At 44.5% G+C, this 24,255-nt stretch overlaps 1 protein-coding gene and 1 long non-coding RNA gene across 6 annotated transcripts in view; one reads left to right on the top strand and one right to left on the bottom strand.

The window, feature by feature from the left end:
* The window catches only part of PCSK5 (proprotein convertase subtilisin/kexin type 5), a 447,663-nt gene that overhangs the window by 136,324 nt on the left and 287,084 nt on the right, over nt 1-24,255 (bottom strand). For 2 of the 3 annotated variants that reach the window (XM_042911954.1, XM_042911956.1), the window contains exons 15-20: nt 22,409-22,511; nt 20,882-21,075; nt 14,948-15,032; nt 10,687-10,784; nt 10,125-10,254; nt 9,455-9,570 (exon numbers count right to left, since the gene is read on the bottom strand). In XM_042911954.1, the coding sequence (XP_042767888.1) occupies nt 9,455-9,570; nt 10,125-10,254; nt 10,687-10,784; nt 14,948-15,032; nt 20,882-21,075; nt 22,409-22,511 (726 nt within the window). Of the gene's footprint in view, nt 1-3,553; nt 6,222-9,454; nt 9,571-10,124; nt 10,255-10,686; nt 10,785-14,947; nt 15,033-20,881; nt 21,076-22,408; nt 22,512-24,255 lie in introns of those variants that run through there. The other variant, XM_042911957.1, reaches the window with a different exon arrangement.
* The window catches only part of LOC122204455, a 47,175-nt gene that overhangs the window by 14,992 nt on the left and 7,928 nt on the right, over nt 1-24,255 (top strand). For 2 of the 3 annotated variants that reach the window (XR_006195672.1, XR_006195671.1), the window contains exons 2-7: nt 11,800-12,509; nt 14,414-14,522; nt 15,365-15,466; nt 16,621-16,691; nt 16,849-16,951; nt 23,380-23,471. This is a non-coding gene — a long non-coding RNA (uncharacterized LOC122204455). Of the gene's footprint in view, nt 1-11,799; nt 12,510-14,413; nt 14,523-15,361; nt 15,467-16,620; nt 16,692-16,848; nt 16,952-23,379; nt 23,472-24,255 lie in introns of all 3 variants that reach the window. The other variant, XR_006195673.1, reaches the window with a different exon arrangement.

Here is a 24,255-nt window from a genome sequence, read left to right as displayed (position 1 = left end):
CTTCTTTATTTTTGACAGAGAGAGAGAGAGAGAGCGCGAGAGAGTAGGGGAGTGGCAGAGAGAGAGGCACACAGAATCTCAGGCTCCAGGCTCTGAGCTCTCAGCACAGAGCCCGCTGCGGGCTTGAACTTACAGATGGCGAGATCATGACCTGAGCCGAAGTTGGACGCTTAACTGACTGAGGCACCCGGGCACCCCAATTCCTTAAGAGTTGTGGTTCCTTAAGAGTTGAGTTGTAATGGTCTAGTTTTGACATGTTGCATTTTGTAGGTATTTAATTAAAATATCACCTGAATTTGCGTATTTCGAGGCAACTGTATTAAAATCTTTTTTTAATGCTTATTTTTGAGAGAGAGAGAGAGTGTGTGAAAAAGAGAGCGGGGGAAGGGCAGAGAGAGAGGGAGGCACAGAATCCGAAGCGGGCTCCAGGCTCCAGGCTCCAAACTGTCAGCACAGACCCCAGTGTGGAGCCTGAACTCAGGAGCCATGAGATCACGACCTGAGAAGAAGCCGGATGCTTAACCAACTGAGCCACTTAGGCACCCCAAGGTAATAGTATTTTTAATGGAGCACGCTATTTTTGGATGCCCCTGAGAAAGCTTGTAATGCAAGGGTATGGAACGTTTAGCACTTAACTGGTAAAGTGAGTTTGCTCCTCTGGACTCCCCCACAATATTTTTACGCCCTTTTTAAGGCATGTAAATAGCTTCGTATTTTTGTGTCTGTGCTCCCCATTAGACTATAAGCTTGTAGAGGGCGAGAAGGACCACAGGGACTTATTATTTATGGAAGCAATTAACCTGAGCTCATGAAGAGAAAAAGCCAAGTCCAGGGATCTCTTGTGTCTCCTACCCGCTCTTGAGAAAGGCTCTTAACCCCTGCGGTGTATGTAATACGGGCTGGGCTTGTTTTTTTCCTGGCATTCTTCAAAAGGAGGCAGTATTGTGCAGAAGGTTGAGGTTGTGGGCTCCAGTCCCAGCCCCACCCTTTACTAGCTGTGAATCTTGCTAAGTATCTCCATAGGCCTCTGAGTTTGTGTGGGCCAAATGAAAGCCAAAATGAAACAAAACTTTTAGTTTTCCCTAAAGTAAAACTCGGTCAGCCTTCGAGCATATTCTTAAAATAACGTACTCTTTCCTAAAATTAAAAAAAAAAAAAAAAAATCGTACACTTTAGGCCCCAGGAAACGTTTCCGGGAATTTTTCAAAGTGGGGATTCAAAATATCTTTGGTTGATCGATACCCGGCTTGGAAAAAGCAGCAATCGCCCTCAAAATGGCGTCCTTTAGAGAAAAGACCGTGTAAGAAAATGCTTCAGTAATAAGGCAAGTATCCTTCTCAGTCCTCCGCAGTTAGGGCGGAAAGGAACTGCGAGCGTTCCCCGTTCCCAGACTGGCCCTCTGAGATGCCGGGATATTGCGTAACTGTATCCTTCTTGCCCAAGATTGACTCTGGGACAGATCTTCACCTCTCCTGATGAAGGGGGGACATGCTCATGTACCTCACAGTCCCGCGTCTAGTGCTACCTGGCTCCAACGAGCCACAGGGAAATGAGGTCCATCTTGGCTACGCCCTGGGGAGTTTGTCGCCAGCTCCAAAGTATTCTGCCGAGAACTTAAGATTTTACGGGTTGGCAACAGCGAAAACGTTTGGGCATGGCTGTCGACCAGAAGCAGGTTTCTACTTTCTGTCACTGACGTATCCTGACTGGGGGCCCAGGGCCCAGCCTGGGCCAGGTGAGGTCAAGCGGCAGCTGGCCTTTAAGTTCCCTCTACCATTTTGCATTAGAGGACGGAAGGAGGAGGGAGTGTGAAACTGGCCGGGTCATAGTTTACAGCTGCCTCTGATTTTCTCCATTATTCATCGCACTGCCATCTGTCATTGCTCTTTGCAGGAGACCGAATGATGGTATGAAAGCAGTTAATAAGACGTGCCCCCTTCTCTTTTAGCTGCCTGATATCCACTTGTACTCAGTTGGCTGGAGCCTCAAAGTGAAGAGTAGACGGTTGGGTGGGAAAACAAGGAGTCTGACAGAAGAGATCGGCAGCACGATGCTAGGCCCCCCCTAACACTGGGGGCAGGGATGGGGCGCGGAAAGAGAGGCAAGTCTGATCAATCCCCAGATGGATACTGGTGATTAGGAAGGTCTGCCACAGGTGTGGGGGCTGAGGATGGGCCACACTGCTCATCTTTTGGAAAGCCGTAGAAATGTAGATCCTTCCTGACTAACCCATCAGATGTCGGATCACTGTTCTTGGGAGCAATGTAGCCACTAGATGAAGCCATGCAAACAGTTGACTTGCTACCCCGAACCATCTCTTCAATACCAAGCGTGCTGCTAAACACTCCTCCTTGCTCAGCTAAGCCTCAGCCATAGCTCCCAAGGACCAATCCTAGTTGCGCTGACTCTAGGAACTTCACCCTGATCGGTTCAAGTCAAAGGAATTCTGCCTGTCTGAGCTTAGTACCTTAGTGTCGCATTCGTTTGAGAGTTAGAATTCACTAGTGAACGTTCACTGTCTCGCTGTTGAATTTTAGTTGCTGTGTCTGGTTACGTAATCCCAATTTATTTCAAGCCCATCGGTCTCAGCTCTCTTGTTTGTAAACAGAAGGTAATGATTACTGTGTAAACAGGGCATAGCTCTGCTTGAGAGTTTTTTGTGAGAGTTCAGGAAGTTTACATTAGCATGCATACACTCTATACTCCCACACTGGGCGGTACCTAGTAAGCGCTCAGTAAAACTCATTCCCTCCCGCAGCCCCGCCATTCTCATAATGGGATTTCATGACAGTGGAGCTCTCTTACCCCGTTTAGTATCCCTTTAAACCTAACTGGAGCTCAACTTGGATCTTGTTTTCACTGATGTCTCCTTTCTCTGCCGAAGAGGCAGGGCACTGACATCTCAAAGCTCGTGTCTGCATCTCAAGGAAGGTTCTCAAAGATCTATAAGCCATACAGTCTCACCCTGTGGCACGTACGGGAGATGTATTTTAGACTAAGTTACCTTCTAGGCTTCCCGGGCTACAGCCACGGTCAATTTTACATAGAATATCAGAAAATTGAGTGAGGCCTTCTCCCCTTTCAAAGCTTCACATTCCCCACCTACTTGTGTCCAGCCCCTGGGTCCTTACCCCTCCACACGCACACTGGTGGGTATGCAGTAGTCCACACCCCGGGGGGAAGCCCAGGGAAAGGGCGCGCTTAGATGGCCCAGATACTGGACCATCTGCACAGGCTGCTAAAAAGTACAGACCCCAGTGTGGGTCTGGACACCAAGTTCTTACAGTTCCCCTCCCCACCAGCTGGCTTTCTGAAAATGGGAATTAACATCCGCTCAGGACCGAGTCTAACCTCTTCCTTTCTTATACTGCCGTTACTCTGTCTCTCCTTTTCAGCTCTTTCCTTGGCTTGCCCTTTCTTTTCTGACCTTCGGATGATCCATTTACTTCCATCCTTTATATTCAGCTTCTATGTGGCCACAGGTGGAAACAGACGTTTCTCCTTCTCTCGCCCTCTCAGAGACAGTTACCCGTGGGTAGGAACAGATCAGATAAACAGGAACTTAGGTTAATTTAATAGAAAAAATAAAATATGGAATAACATTGATTTGGGCCAGTATCAATTACAATCATTCTGCTATATTTTACAAAAAAACAACTGGACATTTTACACATGTACAGTATTTTTCAGTAAAAGTGGATTTGGAGTTAACAGTGGATCACTAATTCAAAATGAAAAGACAAAAGAAAACAGAAGATAGGACTTTTGTCTCTAGAAGGTTAGAGCATTTGTTAGGTCTCCAAACTTTGTACTATCCATTCCATATATCTCATTATGAATATATATATTTATACATAATATATAACATTAACTTAAACTTTGAAAGCATTATGTTCTAGTTAATAATATTCTGTAGATAAACGAGGCAGTAACACACTAGCAGTTAGACCAGTATTTCCGTGACGTGTGCCTGCATGGTCAGTGGGGAATGGAACAGGTACATCGGTGGACCCCGACGAATTTGGCTGTCATTTTGACGGTTATTTGTCTAAGAACACAGGCATGGTTTTTATCTCTCCGATCATAGTAAGTTTGTGCCTCAAGCAGTATGGGCTGGTTCAGTAAAATGGATTCCTTTGCAGGCAAATCTGGTTTTGCCATCTGCCCGCTCTTGCTTTAGGCTTGCGCTAACATTTGTCCATGTAGAGACTGTGCCTTTAAATGTAAGGCTCTATACGCCATACCCTGGATGGACTTACTTTCTTCAGGTCAGAAGGGCCTGCTGCAGTGTTACGAAAACGAAAGGTGGTCGGCAAAATCCGTTGATTCCCTAGTTACTTATGAATCACTAGGTGACTCAGTATCACTACAATGCTGTGAAGAGGGTCATTAGACTATAATTAATCACCTATGGTCAGGTAATGACTTTGATGTCTAGGAATGACTGTTTTCAAGGTCGGCTTTTCACTAGCCTGTTGTGTGGGTGGGGACCTTCGCATCACTTCCCAGCTCCTTCCCCAAATAATCTGTATGGATATCATCCCTGTTCTCAGCTGTGAGGCCTAGTGATATCTTGGAAGGGAGGCTGTCAAAAGAATAAAGCCTGTAAGATGGCCGGTCACTCCCAAAGCAAATGAGGTCACCAATGGAGCTCTGATGTGAAAAACGAAGAAACTTGTTATGAGTCTATCCTCCCCTAAACAGAGAAACTCAGAATCCGTAAAAAGATCTATCCGGCATCATTTCTAACCACTGATCCAAAATAGTCTTCACAAAATTCAGTCTGCTAGATTCCAGGATGTTGTTTAGGAGTTTGTAGAAAACCGGTGAGAAGATTTCCAAGAAAACACATGATCTCATTGACATCCAGTGGACAGATGTAACATAGCACAGTTAGAAGAGGGACAGAGGAGTGGGAAATAACAGAACCAGGAGGGTACAATCATGCCACCCATATTCAATTTCCAGTTTTATTTTCTTAAAATGACAAAATGATAAAACTTCTAATAAGCACCATTGAGAAACATTGCCCGGCCAACTTGGGCACGAGCTTAAATAGTATTTAAATAATTCCATTTCTTAAAAAATACAGGACCTTTTAGAAACTTTGGACTCAAGGAAGAAATTTCCCGCATCCTATCCAAAATGCTTCCCATCGCAATAAATGGAATTTCTGATGGCCTTTAAAAACAAACAAACAAAAAAATGCTATGGGGATAATGGCCAGATAGCACCAAGAGATTGGGCAGGGGTCCACAGAGTGAACACTCCAGATTTCAGGGGAGCTGGATCGGTCTCAGCTATTTGGTGTAACTTTGCTTTCTGTCCATCACCAATCTGATCGTAGAGAGTGATCCCATTTGACCAGCTGTGTGTAAAATCACCCAATCGGCAATGGAAAAGCCAGTAGCAGCAAATCTATCTGATGAAACCAGTGGAGCAGACTTATCGCGTGAGTCAAACGCCAAAACCAGCACATAATGCACGCAGTCAATTATGTGCGGAAAAGTATCAACGTTCAACTGTGAAAAACTAAGACAAAACGACACTGAACACAACTCCGCGGGATGTTCTGAACGCCCTCAGGTCCAGTTTTGTGCCATTTCCCCCAACAGTGGACTCACGCGTGAAAAATGACACAGGCAAGAGCTTTCTCTTTGATTCTGATCTATGTCTGCTCTTGTGATGTTTTTGAAAGGTATTTTTAGGCATCTCAAAGGGGAAACAAGCAAGTAAATGCAAAGGGGGAAAAAAAAATGGACCTTCAAAACCAGGGCAGGAAATCAAATCATTACTTTAACGTCAAATTTTGGCATCAAATGCTTTGGTCATACAATACTGTCTCTGTGGTTCTGGCTGTTTAGCACTAAACACCCAGTTATAAAAGGTAGGCTTGTTGTAGGTTTATTTTTTTTTTTTTTCCATTTAAGTTCTGACAAAACAGTTCACCATCTCCCTGCACAAATTTGAGAGAGAGAGAAAAAGAGAGCAAAAAAGAGAGAGGTGGCTTGCTTTTTTTTTTTTTTGCTTGTTTTTTTTTTCTTTTTAATAATAATATGGAGTAATCTATAAGTCTACAGGAACAAAGAAATCTAGGATCGCAGCTCAGCCTTGGAATGTACATGTTTTGCAGCAAAGTTGTTGAAGAACCTTCCGTTGGCACAGATTGTTCTTTTTCACTAGCATACAGAAGCCTCCTTCGGCCCAGGATTCTTCCGTGGCTTTTCCAGGAAGTCAGCAAGACCGAGGGGGAGTTGAGGACGAGAGCAGCATGATGTACACACGGAAGAAGGTTGTGATTGGCCAGAGAGGCAGATTGGGGGAGTGGAAGAGATCATTGAGAAACAGTCACCAAGGAGGAAATTTGGTCCACTCAAAGTGATTTCAGTCAATACCATTGTTTTTCAAGGAGAGAGATGGCAGTCCAATGGTAAGTGTGATTGGTGTCATTTATGAAAGGAAAAAAAAAAGGTTAGAAAAAAGAATAAATTAGAAATCAATAATAACATAAGCAAGGAATTTTTCTTCTCAGAATTACCCAGAGCAGAGAGTATACCGTCATTTATATTATATTTCATTGAATCCAAGACCCTGGATGTAAGATGCACCCCCATTTTAAGCTCTGCCCAGAAAAAAACATGCTTCTTATTACATTCTCATCAATATTAGAATATTAATTTTGTCCTTCTTGAAATGTCCGTTAAATATTAGTTATATAACTATGGTGTTATTTTTTAGCGCAAGGTTAAATATTCGTTATGTAACCAGGCTGTTGTGTTTCTGTGCTTATGGCAAAAACTCTTCCTTTGATAGTAAACAATCGTTTCATTTTTCGAAGCGCTTCTGAACTCCCGTTGAATTCAACACAAGAAGTAGCAACCGCACACCTAACTCAGTCGGCTAGACATCACTGCGACTAAGTCAAGGGCATAAATTATAAGATGCATCTGATTTCAGAGATGTTAAAATGTAAAAAAAAAAAAAAAAAAAAAAAAAAAAAAAAAAGTGTGTCTTAGAATCATTGAAATATGACAGGTGAGAGAGACTAAATCACGAATCCCTGAATGCAACTGCCACGTGATTTGAAAAGCCCGGTGAGCCATCAGTGATCTCATTATTTAGCTGATCTGAAAGTGGACGCCTTGCAAACGATGGTTCTTCACTTTCTACTCTTGCCCACGATCCTGACACTCCACTCCTACCAAAGTGCCAGTTGGCACAACTCATCCCCACGTTTACCGTGGTTTAAAGAAGGCAGGTAAAAGCATCACAGACGTGGCCAGGCCTGGTACCAGATGCTACAGGTGAAAATTTCAAGCGACCGTGGATCTTCCTCTGTTTTCTGTTACTAACTTAAAAATTCTGGTCACATCCAGCTATAAGGGAACCATGGTTTTAAGCAAAAAGTGATACTTACATGGTCCCTGGGATGCCCTCACCCCAGCCCTCTGTCCCCGTGTCGTGTGGTGAGAACACAGAGCCTGACTGGGTCTGTCCCGGTTGGACCCATCCTATAGTCAAAAAGCTATGAAGACACAAAGTCACCTATCATGCTCCGAGGAAATGAGACCATCAATCATGTTCTATAGGTGCTATCAGCTGCCTGGTTCTTTTTGACATCTTTTTGAAATTCCTAATGGGAAGTTTTAGAATAAGCAGACCAGGTCAATAGTATTAGCCTCCTCATGTTTACAGAGGGGGGAAGTGAGGCCCAGAGAAGTTTATCACCTGCCCAAGATCTGGAGCCCAAGAAATGAGCGACAGTAATTCTGAATCCACATTCTCTCAACCAGAGCACTGTTGTACCTGTTGTGAAATTTCTAGAAGAGCGCCCATTCAGAGGAAGGCAAATAGTAAACCAAGGGAAGTGCTCTTGTCCGGGAAGACTGTTCCAAATGCATACTTTAAAATTTTATTTTTTCTATTTTCATAACAATCCATAGGTGTTTAAAAATAACGATGGTTCAAAATGCTTTCTGTGTCATTGAGCTGCGTGTCTGCATAAAGCGTCAGGCTCCAATGTTAGGGCCCCCTCCATGTGAATTATACAGAGTCAAAGTTCACAAAATGCTGAAGTCGGAATAACTTCCGACTGGGGAAACTGAGGCTAGAAATAGGAGAGGGCTTGGCATTTGTCACATTGTCAGGGGGAATGGAACAGCAAAATGTTCCCAAACCTGGCTGCACATTAGAAACACTTGAGAAGCTTCTAAAAATATCCATGCCCAGACAGCACCCCAAAACCAAAACCAATTTACTGTGACTCTTTGCAGAAGGTGTGCGGTCCCAGCATTTTGGTTGAGAAGCGTGTGTGCAGAGAGAAGAAAAATGAGCCAACATTTAGAAGTCTTAAGTTCTCTACTTGGCTCTATCATTAATTCCTTACCCCACAGGCTTAGTGAAGTATTCAGATACCGTTTGATTGTTACGTATCAACATTTTAAAGGATCCAAATAAAGGGAATGGCAATCAAGCGGCATCGTCCCGTGATAGAATTTTATGCTGTCGTTAAAACTGAAGTGTCAGAGAACTTTGTGAAAACAAAGGATAATGTTTGTCTAATGCCTAGTATAAAACGCAGGCTACAAATCTTCATATACATGGTATTAAAAAAATCTGATCAAAAGCACATATGGTGGAAGATGGGAAATAAATACATGAAAAGACGAGTTGAGAAAGGTTGCATATTCCAACTATATGATATTCTGGAAAAGGTAAATCTATGGAGACAGTAAGAAAAAACTAGTAGGTTCTGGGGGGAAGGGGGAGGGGTGAAGGGAGGGAAAGGCAGAGCCCAGTGGATTTTTGGGGCAGTGAAAGTGTCCTGTATGCCACTGTATCCTGTATCCATAATGGTGGATTCATGTCCTTATACAGTTGTCCCAACTCCTAGAATGTGTAACACCAAGAGTGAGCCCTAATGTCAACTAAGGACTTTGGGTGATATCCAAAGTATATCTTTCGGGTATCACTTTGGGTGATAATGGTGTGTGAATGAAGGTTCATTGATTACAACGAAGGTAACCACTGTGGTAGAGAAGGCTAATGGTGGGCGAGGTTGTGTGTGTGTGTGTGTGTGTGTGTGTGTCACGGGTTGGGGAGTCAGGGCATGTATGGGATCTCTCTGTACTTCCTGCTTAATTTTGCTGTGAACCTAAAACTCTAAAATGTAAAAAAAAAAAACCAAAACACAAAGTTTGCTAATTGAAAAGAGCTACCTGGTGCCCTCTTGGCCAGTAGAACTATATAGGTGATTCATTTCTTCTTTTAATTGAAAGAAATGAACCAAAACCCAAACCCACTGTAGGTGTGAGTTCAAGACAGATGAATGCCAACAAGATATTGGGCATGTTCGTCTAACGCTTGATAGTTTCTTTGAGTGGAAATGTATTAGATGTCAATATTAAAAGGTGACCCTTTGCTCAGAGGATCAAAATGAGCAGTCTGTACTCACCGTCCTTGCAGATGGCTCCCATCTGACACGTCCCTAGGTCTAAGAGATACCCACTGGGGCAGCTCGTGCAGTTCTTGAACCCCGGACCATTGCATGTCAAACAGCTGGCATCACATCTGTGGGGAAAATGTAGAATTCATCGTCCTTTCATACATTGGGTACAAGAAAAGACGCTAGCCATCAACCTCTCAATGAAGTTTAAAAATTTTTTAAAAATATTCTTGAGAGAGAGAGAGGAGGCACGAGTGACAGGTGGAGAGAGAGAATCCTAGGAGGGGCAGAGAGAGACAGAGAGAGAAGTGGGGCTCCCCCAAAGTGGGGCTCGAGCTCACCTGACATGGGGCTCAAACTCGTGAACCATGAGATCACGACCTGAGCCGAAGTCAGATGCTTAATGACTGAGCCACCCAGGTGCCCTAGGGTGTGTGATTTTAAACGGGAGGACGCACGTACTTGGCACAGAAATACTACCTTAAAGGTGTTAAGCGCTCCTGCGAGGAAAACAAAGAATGTTAAATGGAAGCTGGGTTAAAGCTGCAGGGCAGTGTCCACAGGTAGATGTTGGAACCTTCGCTCACGGTTAGTAATTCTGTTTCGTATGATTTACGGAGGGGGTCAAATAAGGACCCAGGGACCGAGGGCTCGGGCTGAAGGGGGCGGGCCCACTTACTTCTTGCAGGATTTGTATCCGTGCTCTGAAGAGGGGTCCAAGTAATAGCTGGTGCTACAGGCCTGCACGCATCTCCCGTCCTCCATGAAGTAGCCCTCGGTGCAGTTTGTACACCCGGTGGCGCCCGCCCCTGAAAAGCCAGACGAACGCAGCGAACAGAAACAAAACGTGTACTTTTCATTTGTAGTTGCTCGGTTACAAATGAACTGTTGCGCTTTGCCTTGCCTTCTTTGGCGGGGGGCGGGGGGGGGAACAAAACCCACTCCCGTTTTAAACCGAAATGAAACACTTCCATTTGCCCCAAACCTCCAACGGCTTTGAAAAGAGGAGGGGATCTCCCTGGGATATATTTAAGTGTCTCCAGGAGGGCGGAAGGAAGATGAGAACTTGCCGTGACAATATATGCAGGCGTGCTGGCTGGAAGGGAACATGCTTCTCCAGCGTTTGCTTTACAGCCAGCCAGTGGGCGTGTATGAGTGATGGCCGAGAACAAATCAGTAAGAGCTCAACCAGAGCCCGAGGAGTGAACGAAAAGATGGGGGGGGGAGGGGGGGACAAGTACCTGCACAGGTGGCACAGAAGCGGTGACAGGGCTGACAGTCCTGGCCATTGAAGTACTGCCCGTCTTCACAGGTGATGGAACACTGTGATCCCTGCAGGCTGGAGACACAGACACAGACGCTGTGATCAAGGCACCCAGGCGGACTCCCCAGCTCCACACACAACAAATACAGTCCCCTCCCCCTGACCCCCAAGGAAAGCAAAGCTTCAAAGCAGGGGAAATAGCCTGTACCCTGCTCTTCTCCCCTCCCGCTGCCGACACTGAGGTCTGTAGCCTCTACACGTGCTGCAAGTTCTGGGGACCATTTTCTTAATTGTCAGACTGGGCTGACACATTCCTTCTTTGCTCCACAACTTACAGCCCGGATGTTCTTGAAAAGATTTTACTGACAAAACTCACTGCCGAACAATGTGTCTGACAGCTTTGATGCCCAGACCTGCTGCATCATAAATCCAAAAGCTGGTTTGTAGAGACGCCCGGGTGGCTCAGGCAGGGAAGCGTCCGACTCTTGATTTCGGCTCGGGTATTAAATTGCCAGAATGTTGAATGGGGAATGCATATTGTTTTCTCCCTCCTAATTTCTATCAGTTATGATAGTTTCCGTGGTCTACAGGTTGGTTCTTAAAACGTAATTTATGACATTTAATATATAAATATCGCTCACTGAATAGTGTGATTAGAACTATACATTAGGGTTGGTAATGCTATGTCACCAAATAGAAGATACTAGAAGATGGGTATCTAAGCAACAGGGTCATAGAGTTTTTTTATCCCCTTGGACTCCTTACATTCTCCAGTTCACATCTTATTTGTGCTTTGTATTTGCATCATACTAACTTGGAAAAGTAAAATTGATTTTTCCCTATGCTTAATAAATTTGGAAAGAACAAACATAGATGAAAAAGGATCCCAAACAGTCCTGTTAACATTTTAATCCACTTCCTTCCGGTACTGCGTGCGTACCTATTTTTCTGTGTTTGTTGCTTAGCCACGATTTACAATTTTACAGGGCTCTTGAGGCAAAACGATCAAGCCTCAAAGCCTCCGAGGCAAAGGCAGGCAGGTTCAAGGAGACAGAGGGCAGCGTAACTGAATGTGGACGCTCATTCACAGATCTTACTGGCCGGGGAGAGATGTTTTAAAAAGCCAGTGAAAGAAAATCCCTTCCCTTTCTGGAGAACTGGAAGAAAAGAACGTTGCATCCGACGGATCCTTTTGTGGGAGGACCACCAAAACACTTATCAAAGCTTAGAAAAAAAGCGCTGTCCAGCTTTTCTAATAAAGGACATTCCTTCTGAGGTTGGCATTTATTCAGCATGAGACAGAGGCTTCCCTGTGTGAGGAAGAAATGAACTTAAGTGGGTCGTGCAACAGAGAGCAGTCACTGAGCATCCTGAAGCTTTCTGCAGCTTTCAGCCTACAGCGGTGGCTTGGCTGACCAGCTGGGGCTGTGAACGCCTGGGTTCTTCCTGTGATAAAGCGGCCAGCTCAGGACTGTGCTGTCCCGCATGCTTTTCTGGCACCTGTGGCTCCTGAGCACTTGATATGTGGCCAGTGTGGCCAACGACTGGGATTCTCAAGTGTTACTTGGTTTTAATTAATTTAATTTCAGTCGTGATTAATTTCAGTCTACACTTTACACGCTGGCACTTGGTTCAGCTATCGGCAAAATTCTAAGTTTGGAACGACGTGGCTCTAGAAAATCTACTTCGACTAAATTCTGTCAAATCTGAACGCAGATCACATACTGCTCATAAAAAAAAAAAAAAATTACTGTCCATGTTGAGACGTGGGACCTGCTTTAGGGGTAAAATGCCCACCAGGTAAGATTGGGTATAGCGACAAAAAAGAACGTAAAGTATCTCTGAGTCTTTTATACTGATTACATGTGGAAATGATAATATTTTGGATATATTCAGTTAATATTTTTTTAGCTTTCACCCGTATCTTTTTGCTTCTTTTAATGTGGCTCCTGCCATATATAAAATTAACATATACGGCTCTCATATTTCTGTTGGAGAGTGCCAGTTACGAACTCTCTAAAATGTTCCCAGAGAAACGCAGTTGACCCTCGAAAACACAGGTTTGAATTGCATGAGTCCACTTATAAGTGGAGTTTTTGGATAAATGACAGTACTATAAATGTATTTACCTTAGACTTTTCTTAACATTTTCTTTTCTGTAGGCTTACTTTTTGTAAGACTACAGTATATAATACATGTAACACAAAATATGTGTTGATTGACTGTTATTTGTGACACTTATGGCCAACAATAGGCTGCTGGTAGTTATGTAGTTAAGAGTAAGTTAAAGAGTTGGGACACCCGAGTGGCTCAGTCGGTTAAGTGACTCTTGATTTTGGCTCAGGTCACGATCTCACGGTTCATGAGATCGAGCCCCATGTCGGGCTCCACGCGGACAGAGCTGCCCTGCTTGGGATTCTCTCTCTCTCTCTCTCTCTGCCCCTCCCCTCTTGCTCTCTTTCTCTCAGAATAAATTTTACAGGAAAACAAAAGGAGTTAAAATTATGTGTGATTTTCAACTGCATGGGATGGGGGTTGGTGCCCCTACCCCTGAGTTGTGCAACGGTCAGTTGTATAGAAGTTATTTTATTTTACTTATTTATTTAGGGAGACAGAGAGAAACAGAGCACAAGCAGGGAAGGGGCAGAGAGCCACACACAGAAATAGAATCCCAAGCAGGGCGGGCTCCAGACTGAGCTGTCAGCACAGAGCCTGACACGGGGCCGGAACTCACCAGCCTTGAGTGCATGACCTGAGCCAAAGTTGGACACTTGATCGATGGGAGTCACTCAGGCACCTCTCTAGAAACTAATCTTAAACAACCTTTTATTTTTCATGGACGGAGTATGTGCCCCATATTGAAATAGGTACTTTGTAAATGTTATCGCAATGAATCCTGTCATAATCCAGCAACGTAGGGGTTGGTTTCTCATTTTCTAGAGGACAAAACTGAAGTGCAGAATGCCTTAGTGACTTCACCACGCTCCCATAGCTGATTAATAGGAAGGCTTTGGCCCACATCTGTCATCTTCTTTCCTTTTTATTATACCGATCTGCTCTTTCTCCAAAAATTTGGGGGCTGTCTAGACTGATATTTATTAAGACCGAAAGTCTTTTTAAAAAAAAATTTAAAAACTAATTTTTTAAAATGTTTATTTACTTTTGAGAGAGAGAGAGAGAGCATGAGCAGGGGAGGTAGGAGGGGGGAGGAGCAGGGAGAGAGGGAGACACAGAATCTGAAGCAGGCTCCAGGCTCTGAGCTACCAGCTGTCAGCACAAAGCCTGACGCGGGGCTCAAACCCACAAGCTGTGAGATCGTGACCTGAGCTGAAGTTGGCCACTTAGGCGACTGAGCCACCCAGGCGCCCCAAGACTGAAAGGCTGGAGGTGAAAGGAAATCACATCAGTACCGAATGCGTGTATGAAAAAAAAAAAAAAAAAAGCCACAGACAATCTAAACAAAAACGATGTCCTGATATTAATTATTGTAAAGAATCACCTGCCTGGGGCCTGCCCAGTTCACCTCGCCAATCAAAGGTGGAGACAGGAATTCTCAACACTTAAGAGAGATCCGGTGTGGCAGGTTGCTAACGCCCTATACGCTCAGAGTCCAACCCCTCACCCAGCAGAGGATGGTCTGACCTTCTCTGTGGATATCAAGAGGTCACCTAGTTCATTTTTGCCGTGTGCTTGTTCTCTTGCAGAACCTATCGCTATCTGGCTTTGGCAATGAGCGAAGTCATCCAGTCAAGAAAAACCTCTCCAGGTGTTAAATCTATGTGCATACCAGAGCATAATGGAACCAAGCCTGAGGTACTTAAGATAAGAGAATGATTGGCTATATGGAGAGAAATAATAAAGATAAGGGAATAGTTTCCGACCATCAAAGGAATGAATCAGGAGGATTAAATATAATTCATTGGTATCACCCACACAGTAATCCTTGACGGGCACGCTGCCGGTCAAGAAGCACGAAGAGAGCCTCTCAAATAGCCATTTTTATTTAGCTGTATCTGAGCCATCTTTCCTGAAGAGGATTTCATTTGGTGTATAAACCTTCCTCAGCCACGACGGCATCCAATTTTTCACATATAATGGTAAAGATAATGCAAATAGCAATCAAGTGTTTGAATGGGAGTCAAGAGGGTGATGGCAAGAGGATTATTTATTTGCATATTTTATTTAGACTGAGAAGCTCCTTGGGCTGTGGGACTTGCCGAGATCCTTCGCTCTCTCACCTTAACCCATCCCTGCATTCTGTGCAATTGTGAAATTCTGTACATGTCTTGCAATTCTCACTGCATTTCCGGCAAAGACTTTTCTCTGTGAACAAAAAGACACACACAGACACACAAAAGTAACAAGGTTATAAATCAGGTGGTCAAATGGATTCCATAAAGGGCGGAGGTGTTCTAAAGTTTGCTAATGTGCACAATAATATACATACGTGGCCTTGAGCAGAAAATTTCAGGAAAAGCCCTACCCTCAGCATTTGCTATCACTTCTCAGCCAAGTAAACAGAGGTAGAAACCGCAGCGCTGGAAAATACTACACATCTCTACCATTTTGCAGACAAGAGAGCTACAGCCCTTTTCATTCTTCGTTGAATAGTATATTGGCATTTTCCCCTTCTTCTTTCTCTCTTTCCCAAGCAGGGTTTCCTGACTTCGGGCAATGAAGAGCATACTGACAGAGACATTGGGCAACACCAGTATAGAAGGGTGGAGAAGCAGTGTTTGTGGCCGTGGAATGGAAAGGTAGACCACCCCCCCCCCCCCCCCCAACCCACCCCTGCCATGCTCCCAACTTTAAGGACTACTCTGATAAAAATGTAAGAAAAGGGAATCTACATTTAAAATTGTAGGGTTGATGATTTATTTCTTGTGCTGTCTAGAAGAGTGTCTTGTACTTTATGGTGGCTGTGAACATATCAAAATATATGATATGTTATTATAGTTCAGATGTATCTATATTCTGGAGAATAGAAATATATTTGGCTTTCCTATTTAATACCAAAGACAGATTCCCACTGGAAAAAATGGCGAATGCATGTTTATTCTCTAGTGAAATGGTGATTTGTTCCACTGAGTTAAGGCCGTTAACTTGAAGCAAAAGTCTTCTGGAGACTTGATACTTTCTCTGAGATGCAAGTAGATTAACCACAGATAGATGCAGGATTGAAGGAAGCTTTTTTCGTAAGATTCTTTTCCTCCGTCTCCTCTTTAGATGTTGGTGTTTGTTCAAGGTTCCACAGAGAAACACCGCTTCAGTGGATTCCTAGAAGGACCTCCTGGAGGTCCAACCCCTCTTTCTCAACTCTGAACCCCCCGCCATGAAATACAATCTTCTGGTAGTCTTCATATAGTCTCTTCATCACGATGTCAACCTAGATGTGAATTCTGGTTTTAGCATCTCCAGGGGGCAAGCTCAGGATCTCTCTTCTTCCATTTGTTGAAGAAACATTACAACAATGCTGACCTCTCAGCTTGTCTTGAGGGGTTAATGAAATTCCTCAAGGGAACTATATGAACTTGAAAGCGCTGTAAATGCGTTGGCAATAATTATTACTAGTCATGATCATACCTGATCACTGTTTTATGTAAACAGACTCATTACAGGAGGAAAATGTAACAAACGCCAATTACAAAAAGGAGAGAGATACAGAGACCGCTCATATCAGCAAATTGTTTGAACGGCCTTCCTTAATTATATACCTCCCAGGCTCTGGGAAAGCAATGGACACTCAATTATCTTGATCCTATAATAGATCACCTGGAACCAAATTTCTTTCCTAAGACTCCGTCATCTTGATAGAATTTTGCATTTTTTCTTCAAGAAATACTGTTTATTTCTGTGGATCCCTCGGCCCCCCTCCTCACTCTTATTCTCTTATTTTTCCCTTCTCTGTCAGGTTGCAAGCTCATGTTCCAAATCTGGGGGGGATCAAAACTACAAGGAAATCCCTACCCACTGTTCTGTAGGGTAAGTTAGAGACCCCATCTGCCTTATGGAAAAACGCCTGCCTTTGAATCAAGGGACTCTGACTTCTTACGAAGCAACAGTATCCACCTCCAAATTCTTGCCTGATTTTGTAAAAACAACTCTTGCTCATTTAAACTTGGGTATTCTTCGTTCTTAGGTTGTGCAGAAACAGAAAATGTCAGTGTCGTCATGTATCCTGGTGTGACACAATTGTTAGGACAAATTACTAAGAACTCCGGGCCATACCAGAACATTAAAAGGTAGGTGTGCCCAAGGATCACTTAATTCTCCAGGTAATAGATCTTTGTTTCCTAATGATGATGGCTTAGGGCCCAAATGCTGTGAAGTTACATGTTAATTTACAGATTTTTGTTTGGTAAAGTTGCAAATGATTTCTATTTGAAAAAATTACCTCTCCCTCCCCCCAATTCCAGTTGTATCGCTACGTTGGAAATTACTAAAAAATATATATATATTTGTATTAATTTGTTTTATTAATTTATTTTTTAATTTCTATCCAAATTAGTTAGCATATAGTGCAATAATGATTTCAGGAGTAGATTCCTTAATGCCCCTTACCCGTTTAGCCCATCCCCCCTCGCACAAGCCCTCTAGTAATCCTCTGTTCTCCATATTTAAGAGTCTCTTATGTTTTGTCCCCCTCTGTTTTGATATTATTTTTGCTTCCCTTATGTTCATCTGTGCTGTGTCTTAAAGTCCTCATATGAGTGAAGTCATATGATATTTGCCCTTCTCTAATTTCGCTTAGCATAATACCCTCTAGTTCCATCCATGTAGTTGCAAATGGCAAGATTTCATTCTTTTTGATTGCCGAGTAAGACTCCATTGTATATAGGTACCACGTCTTCTTTATCCATTCATCCATCAATGGACATTTGGGCTCTTTCCATACGTTGGCTACTGTTGATAGGGCTGCTATAAACACTGGGGTGCATATGCCCCTTCAAAACAGCACACCTGTATCCCTTGGATAAACACCTAGTAGAGCAATTGCTGAGTTGTAGGCTAGTCCTATTTTTAACTTTTTGAGGAACCTCCATACTGTTTTCCAGAGTGGCTCCCCCAGCTTGCATTCTCCACATCCTTGCCAACATCTGTTGTCGCCTGAGTTGTTCATGTTAGCCACTCTGACAGGTGTGAGGTGGTATCTCATGGTGGTTTTGGTTTGTATTTCCCTGATGATGAGTGATGTTGAGCATTTTTTCATGTGTCGGTTGGCCATCTGGATGTCTTCTTTGGAGAAGTGTCTATTCGTGTCTTTTGCCCATTTCTTCACTGAATTTTTTGTTCTTTTGGTGTTGAGTTGGAGAAGTTCTTTATAAATTTTGGATACTAACCCTTTATCTGATATGTCGTTTGCTGATATCTTCTCCTAGTCTGTCGGTTGCCTTTTAGTTTTGCTGATTGTTTCCTTCGCTGTGCAGAAGGTTTTTATTTTAGTGAGGTCCCAATAGTTCATTTTTGCTTTTGTTTCCCTTGCCTCCAGAGATGTGTTGAGTAAGAAGTTGCTGAGGCCAAGGTCAAAGAGGTTTTTGCCTGCTTTCTTCTCGAGGATGTTGATGGCTTCCTGTCTTACACTTAGGTCTTTCATCCATTTTGAGTTTATTTTTGTGTCTGGTGTAAGAAAGTGGTCCACGTTCGTTCTTCTGCATGTCGCTGTCCAGTTTTCCCAGCACCACTTGCTGAAGACAGCTTGGTTGTTTTCTATTACCCTGTCTTCCATGTCACTGATCTGTTCTTCTGCATCTTCTAATCTGTTGTTGATTCCATTTAGCGTGTTTTTATTTCAGTTATTCTTTAGCTCTGGCTGGTTCTTTCTTTTTAAGATCCTCTGCTCTCTTCTCAAGTATCTCAGTGATCATTACTTTGAATTCTTTATCAGGCATATTGCTTACTTCCATTTCATTTAGCTCTTTTACTGTGATTTATCTTTTTTTTTTTTTTTCCCCCCACGTGGGACATATTCCTCTGTCTCATTTTTTTCTAACTCTCTGTGTGTGTTTTTAATGTAGGAGGACAGTCAGCTATGTCTCCTGGTCCTGAAGGTAGTGGCCTGTGTAGAAGTGGTCCTGTGGTGCCCTACAGTGTAATTCCTCCTGGTCACCAGAACAAGGGTGTCCTCGGTGTGGGCTGTATGCACCCCTGTTGTGGCTGAGTCACAACTGCCTTCGGCCTAGCCAGCTGCAGTGATCCGCTTTGCCTGCTACGAGTGCCCGGGGTAGCATTTGCCCCACGTGCTCTCCAGAGGCCTATCTATAGCAGCCGCAGGCTTGGTGAGTTGGGCCAGCAGTGAGCCTACCTGTCTGAAATTATTCCCTCGGCCACAGGTACAGGTACACTGAAAGGTAGGGCTTGCTTCTTGCACAGCCAGCTCTGAGTTGCACAGCCAGCTCTGAGGCTCCACGACAGGAAATGAAAGTGTGCTGTTACGTGGGTTGATCTCCTCCCTCTCCAGGGCATGAGTCATTTTGGAGGGGCACCCTCCGAGCGGGTCTGGTGAGGCAGGAGCCACTTGGAAGGGAGGATGGCTGAGTTGGGTTGGATGGGGAAGGGCACACAGTGCTATAGCAAAGTAGATGGAGAGAGTTAATGCTACCTCTCACAAACATCCAGCTATCTAGGGCTGGGGGGGGGGGGGAGGAGGGGGAGAGGAATGGCACCCACCAGCGCTTTCGTTTCTAGAGCAATATTCTCTACGTCCTGCCCCTTCAGGATAGATTAGTCAATACATCTCCTCTATGTATACCCCAGGCACTTTCCAAACTGCTGCTTCTGTGCTGTCTTGGCTGAGTCATTTTAGTATGCTGGAGCTTTAAGGATGGGGACTCAGTTTCCTATTGCCCTCAGACTCCCCTGGAACCAAGTCCCATGGAAGTTAAGATGTGCTGGTTTTCAGAGCCAGACGCCACGGGGACTCATCTTCCCAATGCTGGGGGTGCCTAGTGTGGGGTCACGTCCTCTTGCTCCTTCATGCTTGTGATGTCCCTCCTGTTTGTAGGGTTAGTGGCACCAGGGGTTTGGTTTTTGCCCACGTCTCCATTCTTCCTCCCCTTTCGAGGTGGCCTTCTGTCTACAATTAACTGTGGAAGGTCTGTTCTGCCAGGCTTCCGGTCATTTTCAGAGGCGGTCGTACAAACGTAGCTTACGCTTCAGTGTAGCTGAGAGACTAGGTGAGTTCAGGACCCTCCTACTCTCTCTTCTCAGATCTCTTTGGGAATCAATCAGCTTTGCCTGTAACTCAGCAAACAGATTTCATTTTGCCTTTACTAGTGGACTAGAGACAATACCTGATTGTGTTGGACTGGAGACAATACCTGATAGTCTTCGACAACATTCATCACTTTGTAGGTTTCCTCGCTGGCAGTCTTTGACATGTGTCTATTCCACATTCACGTGGAAGTCCTGTTTTCTGAGCTTTCTGAAAAGCACACATTGGTATTGCAGGGCCCTGGTTCCTTCGGTTAGTGTGGAGAAAAGAGCAGGCGTGGCTGCTATCCTTGGAAAGCCTGCTGAAGTTGGCCCGTGGCCAACCGGGACCTTGGATCTCAGGAGGGTTTCTAGCACCCTCACTGAGAAGATTGGCGCGTGGTGCTTAACCCGTACAAACAATATGGTTTATGGTGAACATCTGCTTCCCTTCTAGGAGTCTGGCTTTTTGTTATGTGTCAGGGAGAGGGTGTCTTCATGACCACAAGCCTGGGCACTGAGACTCTAAGGAGGTTCCCAGGTAGCCTACATTGCACACAGGTTGTGATAAATTGTTGCCGGGGGATTTGAATGCCTCCTGGGTGACTTCCCTGGGAGAAAACTCTTGGACGCGTTTGCCATTTTCTGCTGACTCTGTCCTCCGCACCTCTTCCTGACGTGACTTCGTGCCTTTTGCTGTAATCATGAGCTCATGAGTACAAATACGCTAAGTCTTATGGGTCCTCCTGGCCAATCACTGAATCTGGGGAAGGGCTTGAGGACTCCCTGACACTTACAAGCATTTTTACATAAATCAGCTTGCACAAAAATGGTTACAAATTCATCTTTTACACTTCTGACACGTTCTCTTAAAAAATTGGCTAGATCCTGTTTGATATAACCTTGATTTCGCGCCTAACGTCATTCAAGTGAAAACCTTGTATTTCCTCTCTCTGAAACCCAAATATTTGCAATCTACTCACTGGTGTCCTGGTATGAGCCATCCGGGCAGTGGGTAACACAGCTGTTGATTTCTTCGTTGAGGAAGTATCCGTATTTACAGGACAGACACTGGTCACCATGGCTCCCAAAGCAGGACTCACAGTTGGGGGCACACTTCCTGCATCGCTTCTTGTCAGCATGGTAGTGGCCAGGGGGGCAGCTGGAGACACAGATCCTGCATCGTGCAATGATAAAAAGAAGGGGAGCATCATCAGAGACTCAGTCCTAGCACTCTTAGAAGTGCTCGGCCAACAGCCGTCCTCAGTCTTTAAGTCCTTTTGAAACCCTTAGGGTAACACCATGCCCAAAGAGCCAAATTCTGTGGGTTGAAGCTTTTTCCCGTGTAGGGTGCCGAGGTAGCAAGGCAATCACACAATACCAAGTCCGTCAAGTAGGGTATGTCTTCCAGTTCGGGTCTAGCTCTTGCAAAGGGATGATGGTCAGAAATGGAGTCTCCAGAGGAAGGTAGTAGCCTTGGGCTGAAGGGAAGCTGGGTGGCAACCCTGATTTTTTACAAAGAGGCTGCTAAGAAGGGGTTACTTGTGGTTTTGTGTGGTTTTGTGTGTCATATGGATCCCGTGTGCTAGAGGGAGCGGTTGTATGCTATCGTCTAAATTAACGTAAATAACGCGTAACCAACTGAGCCAACTCAGGAAGAATAAGTTGAGAAGATGTTAACAGGGGTTTTCTTCTTTTCTGCCCATCTGTACTTTTTATCTTAAATGAACACAAATGAAAATTATGAATTTCAACTTAAAAAAAAATAACGTAAATATATTTAAACTTGGCTATGATAAACTTTAAAAAATAACTTCTTCGTCTGCCCATCGTCGAAGGACAGCGCTTTACTCCTTCAACAAATATTTACGGAGTTCCAAATCCAATGTCAGGCATTTTGCTGGTCTAGGCGATAATGAGAGGTGCTGAGGTGGCCAAGGGCCTTTCCTTTAAGGAATTTAAATTCCAGCAAGGATGTAAACAGGAACTGGACCTTCTGGGTGTGTCAGCATAGCTGAAATGCAAGTCCCAGTTTTCCCTGAAGGAGGAGGGAGAAGGGGGCGGGGCTGAGAGGTGCCTGGAGGGCGTGGCTTCTGCTGGGCCGGCACCGTCATCTGCACAGCCTGAGGCAGAAGCCAAGGGCTTGCGCAGTGAGGACCCCGAGAAAGCACCTGTTTGGTTGTATGCCAGCATTTTCGCGAAGAGCACACATAGCTGTGGCGTCAGACATCCAGGGAATGGAAAGGTCTAAAGGGGAAGGCCAGTCCTGTGTAGAGCTAGTCCTTCCCCCCGCCACCCTTTCCAGATATGAGAAAAGGCACCTGCGGCTGGACAGCATGCAGGTGCACTTTGTGTTCTGTGAGTCAGTATCCGTTTTCGCATCTTGAATTCACACCAGGAGGTGGGGGCCGGCCGAACATCACAGGTCCTGTTCAGGCGCCTCCTCCATGGGAACCCCCAGGGCATGCTGTGGGGGGGGGGGGGGGAACCGCCGCAGCCTCTGTTCTTACCTGGTGTTGTTTTTCAGCTTGTAGTAGTAATGCAAGCAGTCGCTGCAGTGGTCCGGGCCGGGGCCGTCACAGCCAACCTCACTGCACTCAGGGTCGCAGGGACCTTTGCACAAAAATCGAAAACAACACTTGGAAACAGTGGTTTTAAAGCAGGTCCGTTTGCATGCGGTATAAAATGAGACTTGTGTGTCTTCCTCCTTCCGTGAGAGTTTAAGACGGAAGAATCACGTGGATGATGACGGCTGCCGGCCCAGAGATGAACTCTTGGCTTTTGGCAGGGGGAGGGGGGGACCTCAATGACCTAAGTGTCGAGAATGTAAATCCAGTCACGGCCTGGTCTTTAAAACACATATGGCTGCCTTGTGGGAGATAACAAAAATCTCAGAATTCCAATGAGCAATGCCACGGGAGCAAGTGGAAAAGAACTGTTTGCCATGAAATATGCATAATGATAAAAACGTTGGATTTATAGAAAAATGAGAAGCTCAGCTGTTGACAGCCAGGAAAGCAAGTTTATTATTCAATGCCTGGACGAGATTGTCCGGCTTGCCCAAGGTCATTAAGACCACTGACGACCTCTGAGATACCGTAGCCAGCAAGAAACGTCATCACGGCATCTGGTGCAAGCTTATCGGTATCTGGTCTTGGATTATAAAGCAGATCCTTGAGGCACAGATAATAGATTTAAAACTGCGTCCTACCCATAGGCCAGTGGGCAGCTCAACAAAAGAAAACTACACATCAATTTTAAACAACGCAAGCGAGCTTAAAGAATTCCAGACTCAGCATCACGGTTGCTGATCTCTCGTGACGTGTTCTTGGGTATAGAGTGAGAATGCCCAGGCAGGGGAAAAACCCCAGAAAGATGGAGGTTTTTATAATTAATGAAAAGCTTTCTAATGACACGGGCTACTTATAGGCCCGTTGCTTGCTTGAACTAACTCCCTTTTTCCTTGTTCTCCGTATTTTAGGACATTTGGTCTCCTAATCTTCAAGCTCTTTCCTGCTGACAAGTCACATGATTCTAACTAGCAACAAACATACTGCGTGGAATGTACAAAGAGTAAGTGGATATGGCAGAAATGTCTGAACCATATTTATTTTAATCAAAAGGATTTACTGGTGAACCTTGATCTCCCTTAGTCATGAGGGGACCGTGTTCTACAGTTACTGAGTTGAAACATAAAATGGTAGCAACCGGGAGGCATGACACAGAGAAAAAATTTCTCATTTTTCTGGCGAGAAAACACCCTTTCCAAGAGCTAGAGTGGCTGGTCCAGGTCTCCTATGGAAGGGTAGAAAATGAGGTCCTAGAGATGACTTTTGAAATATACTTCTGATTAATCACAAGAGTCATTTAACAGTGCTGTTTATCTCTGTTTCCCCCAAGCCTTAAAACTGACCTCTAAATTAAATTCCACAGCTAGTACAACTTGGGACATTTCAGCTATCTGCTATGATACATGAGGAGACGGTGTCTCTGTTGTGTCATATAAGGCTTGAGGTTCAGCCAGCTGTGGGTCCTACGGTCCCTGGAATTTGATGAAACGTTACAGGGATCTGGTTATGATAATGCCATCTGTGCCTCTAGACAGGCTGACTTCTCCATGAAGGTGAAAATCACAGCTCTGAAGGAAAGGAACCCTGGGTGGCCCTAAATTTTCACCAGATGATTTCTGCAATTAAAAAAAACACCCCCAAACTTACTCTTGATACGTGCCAAAGGGCTCTGTATGGCAAGTTCACATGCTGTGCTGTTTCTCTTACAATCTTAAACTGTCCCAGATGCAGTTTAGCATTTTAGTTTGCAGGGTAATAAAGAAATAATTGTCTTTGTTCTCTCACAA

This window comes from Panthera leo, chromosome D4 (genome assembly GCF_018350215.1).
Source record: "Panthera leo isolate Ple1 chromosome D4, P.leo_Ple1_pat1.1, whole genome shotgun sequence".
Taxonomy (NCBI): Eukaryota; Metazoa; Chordata; class Mammalia; order Carnivora; family Felidae; genus Panthera; species Panthera leo.
The sequence above is the reverse complement of the archived record's forward strand: the minus strand, read 5'-3'. Positions and strand labels throughout refer to the sequence as shown.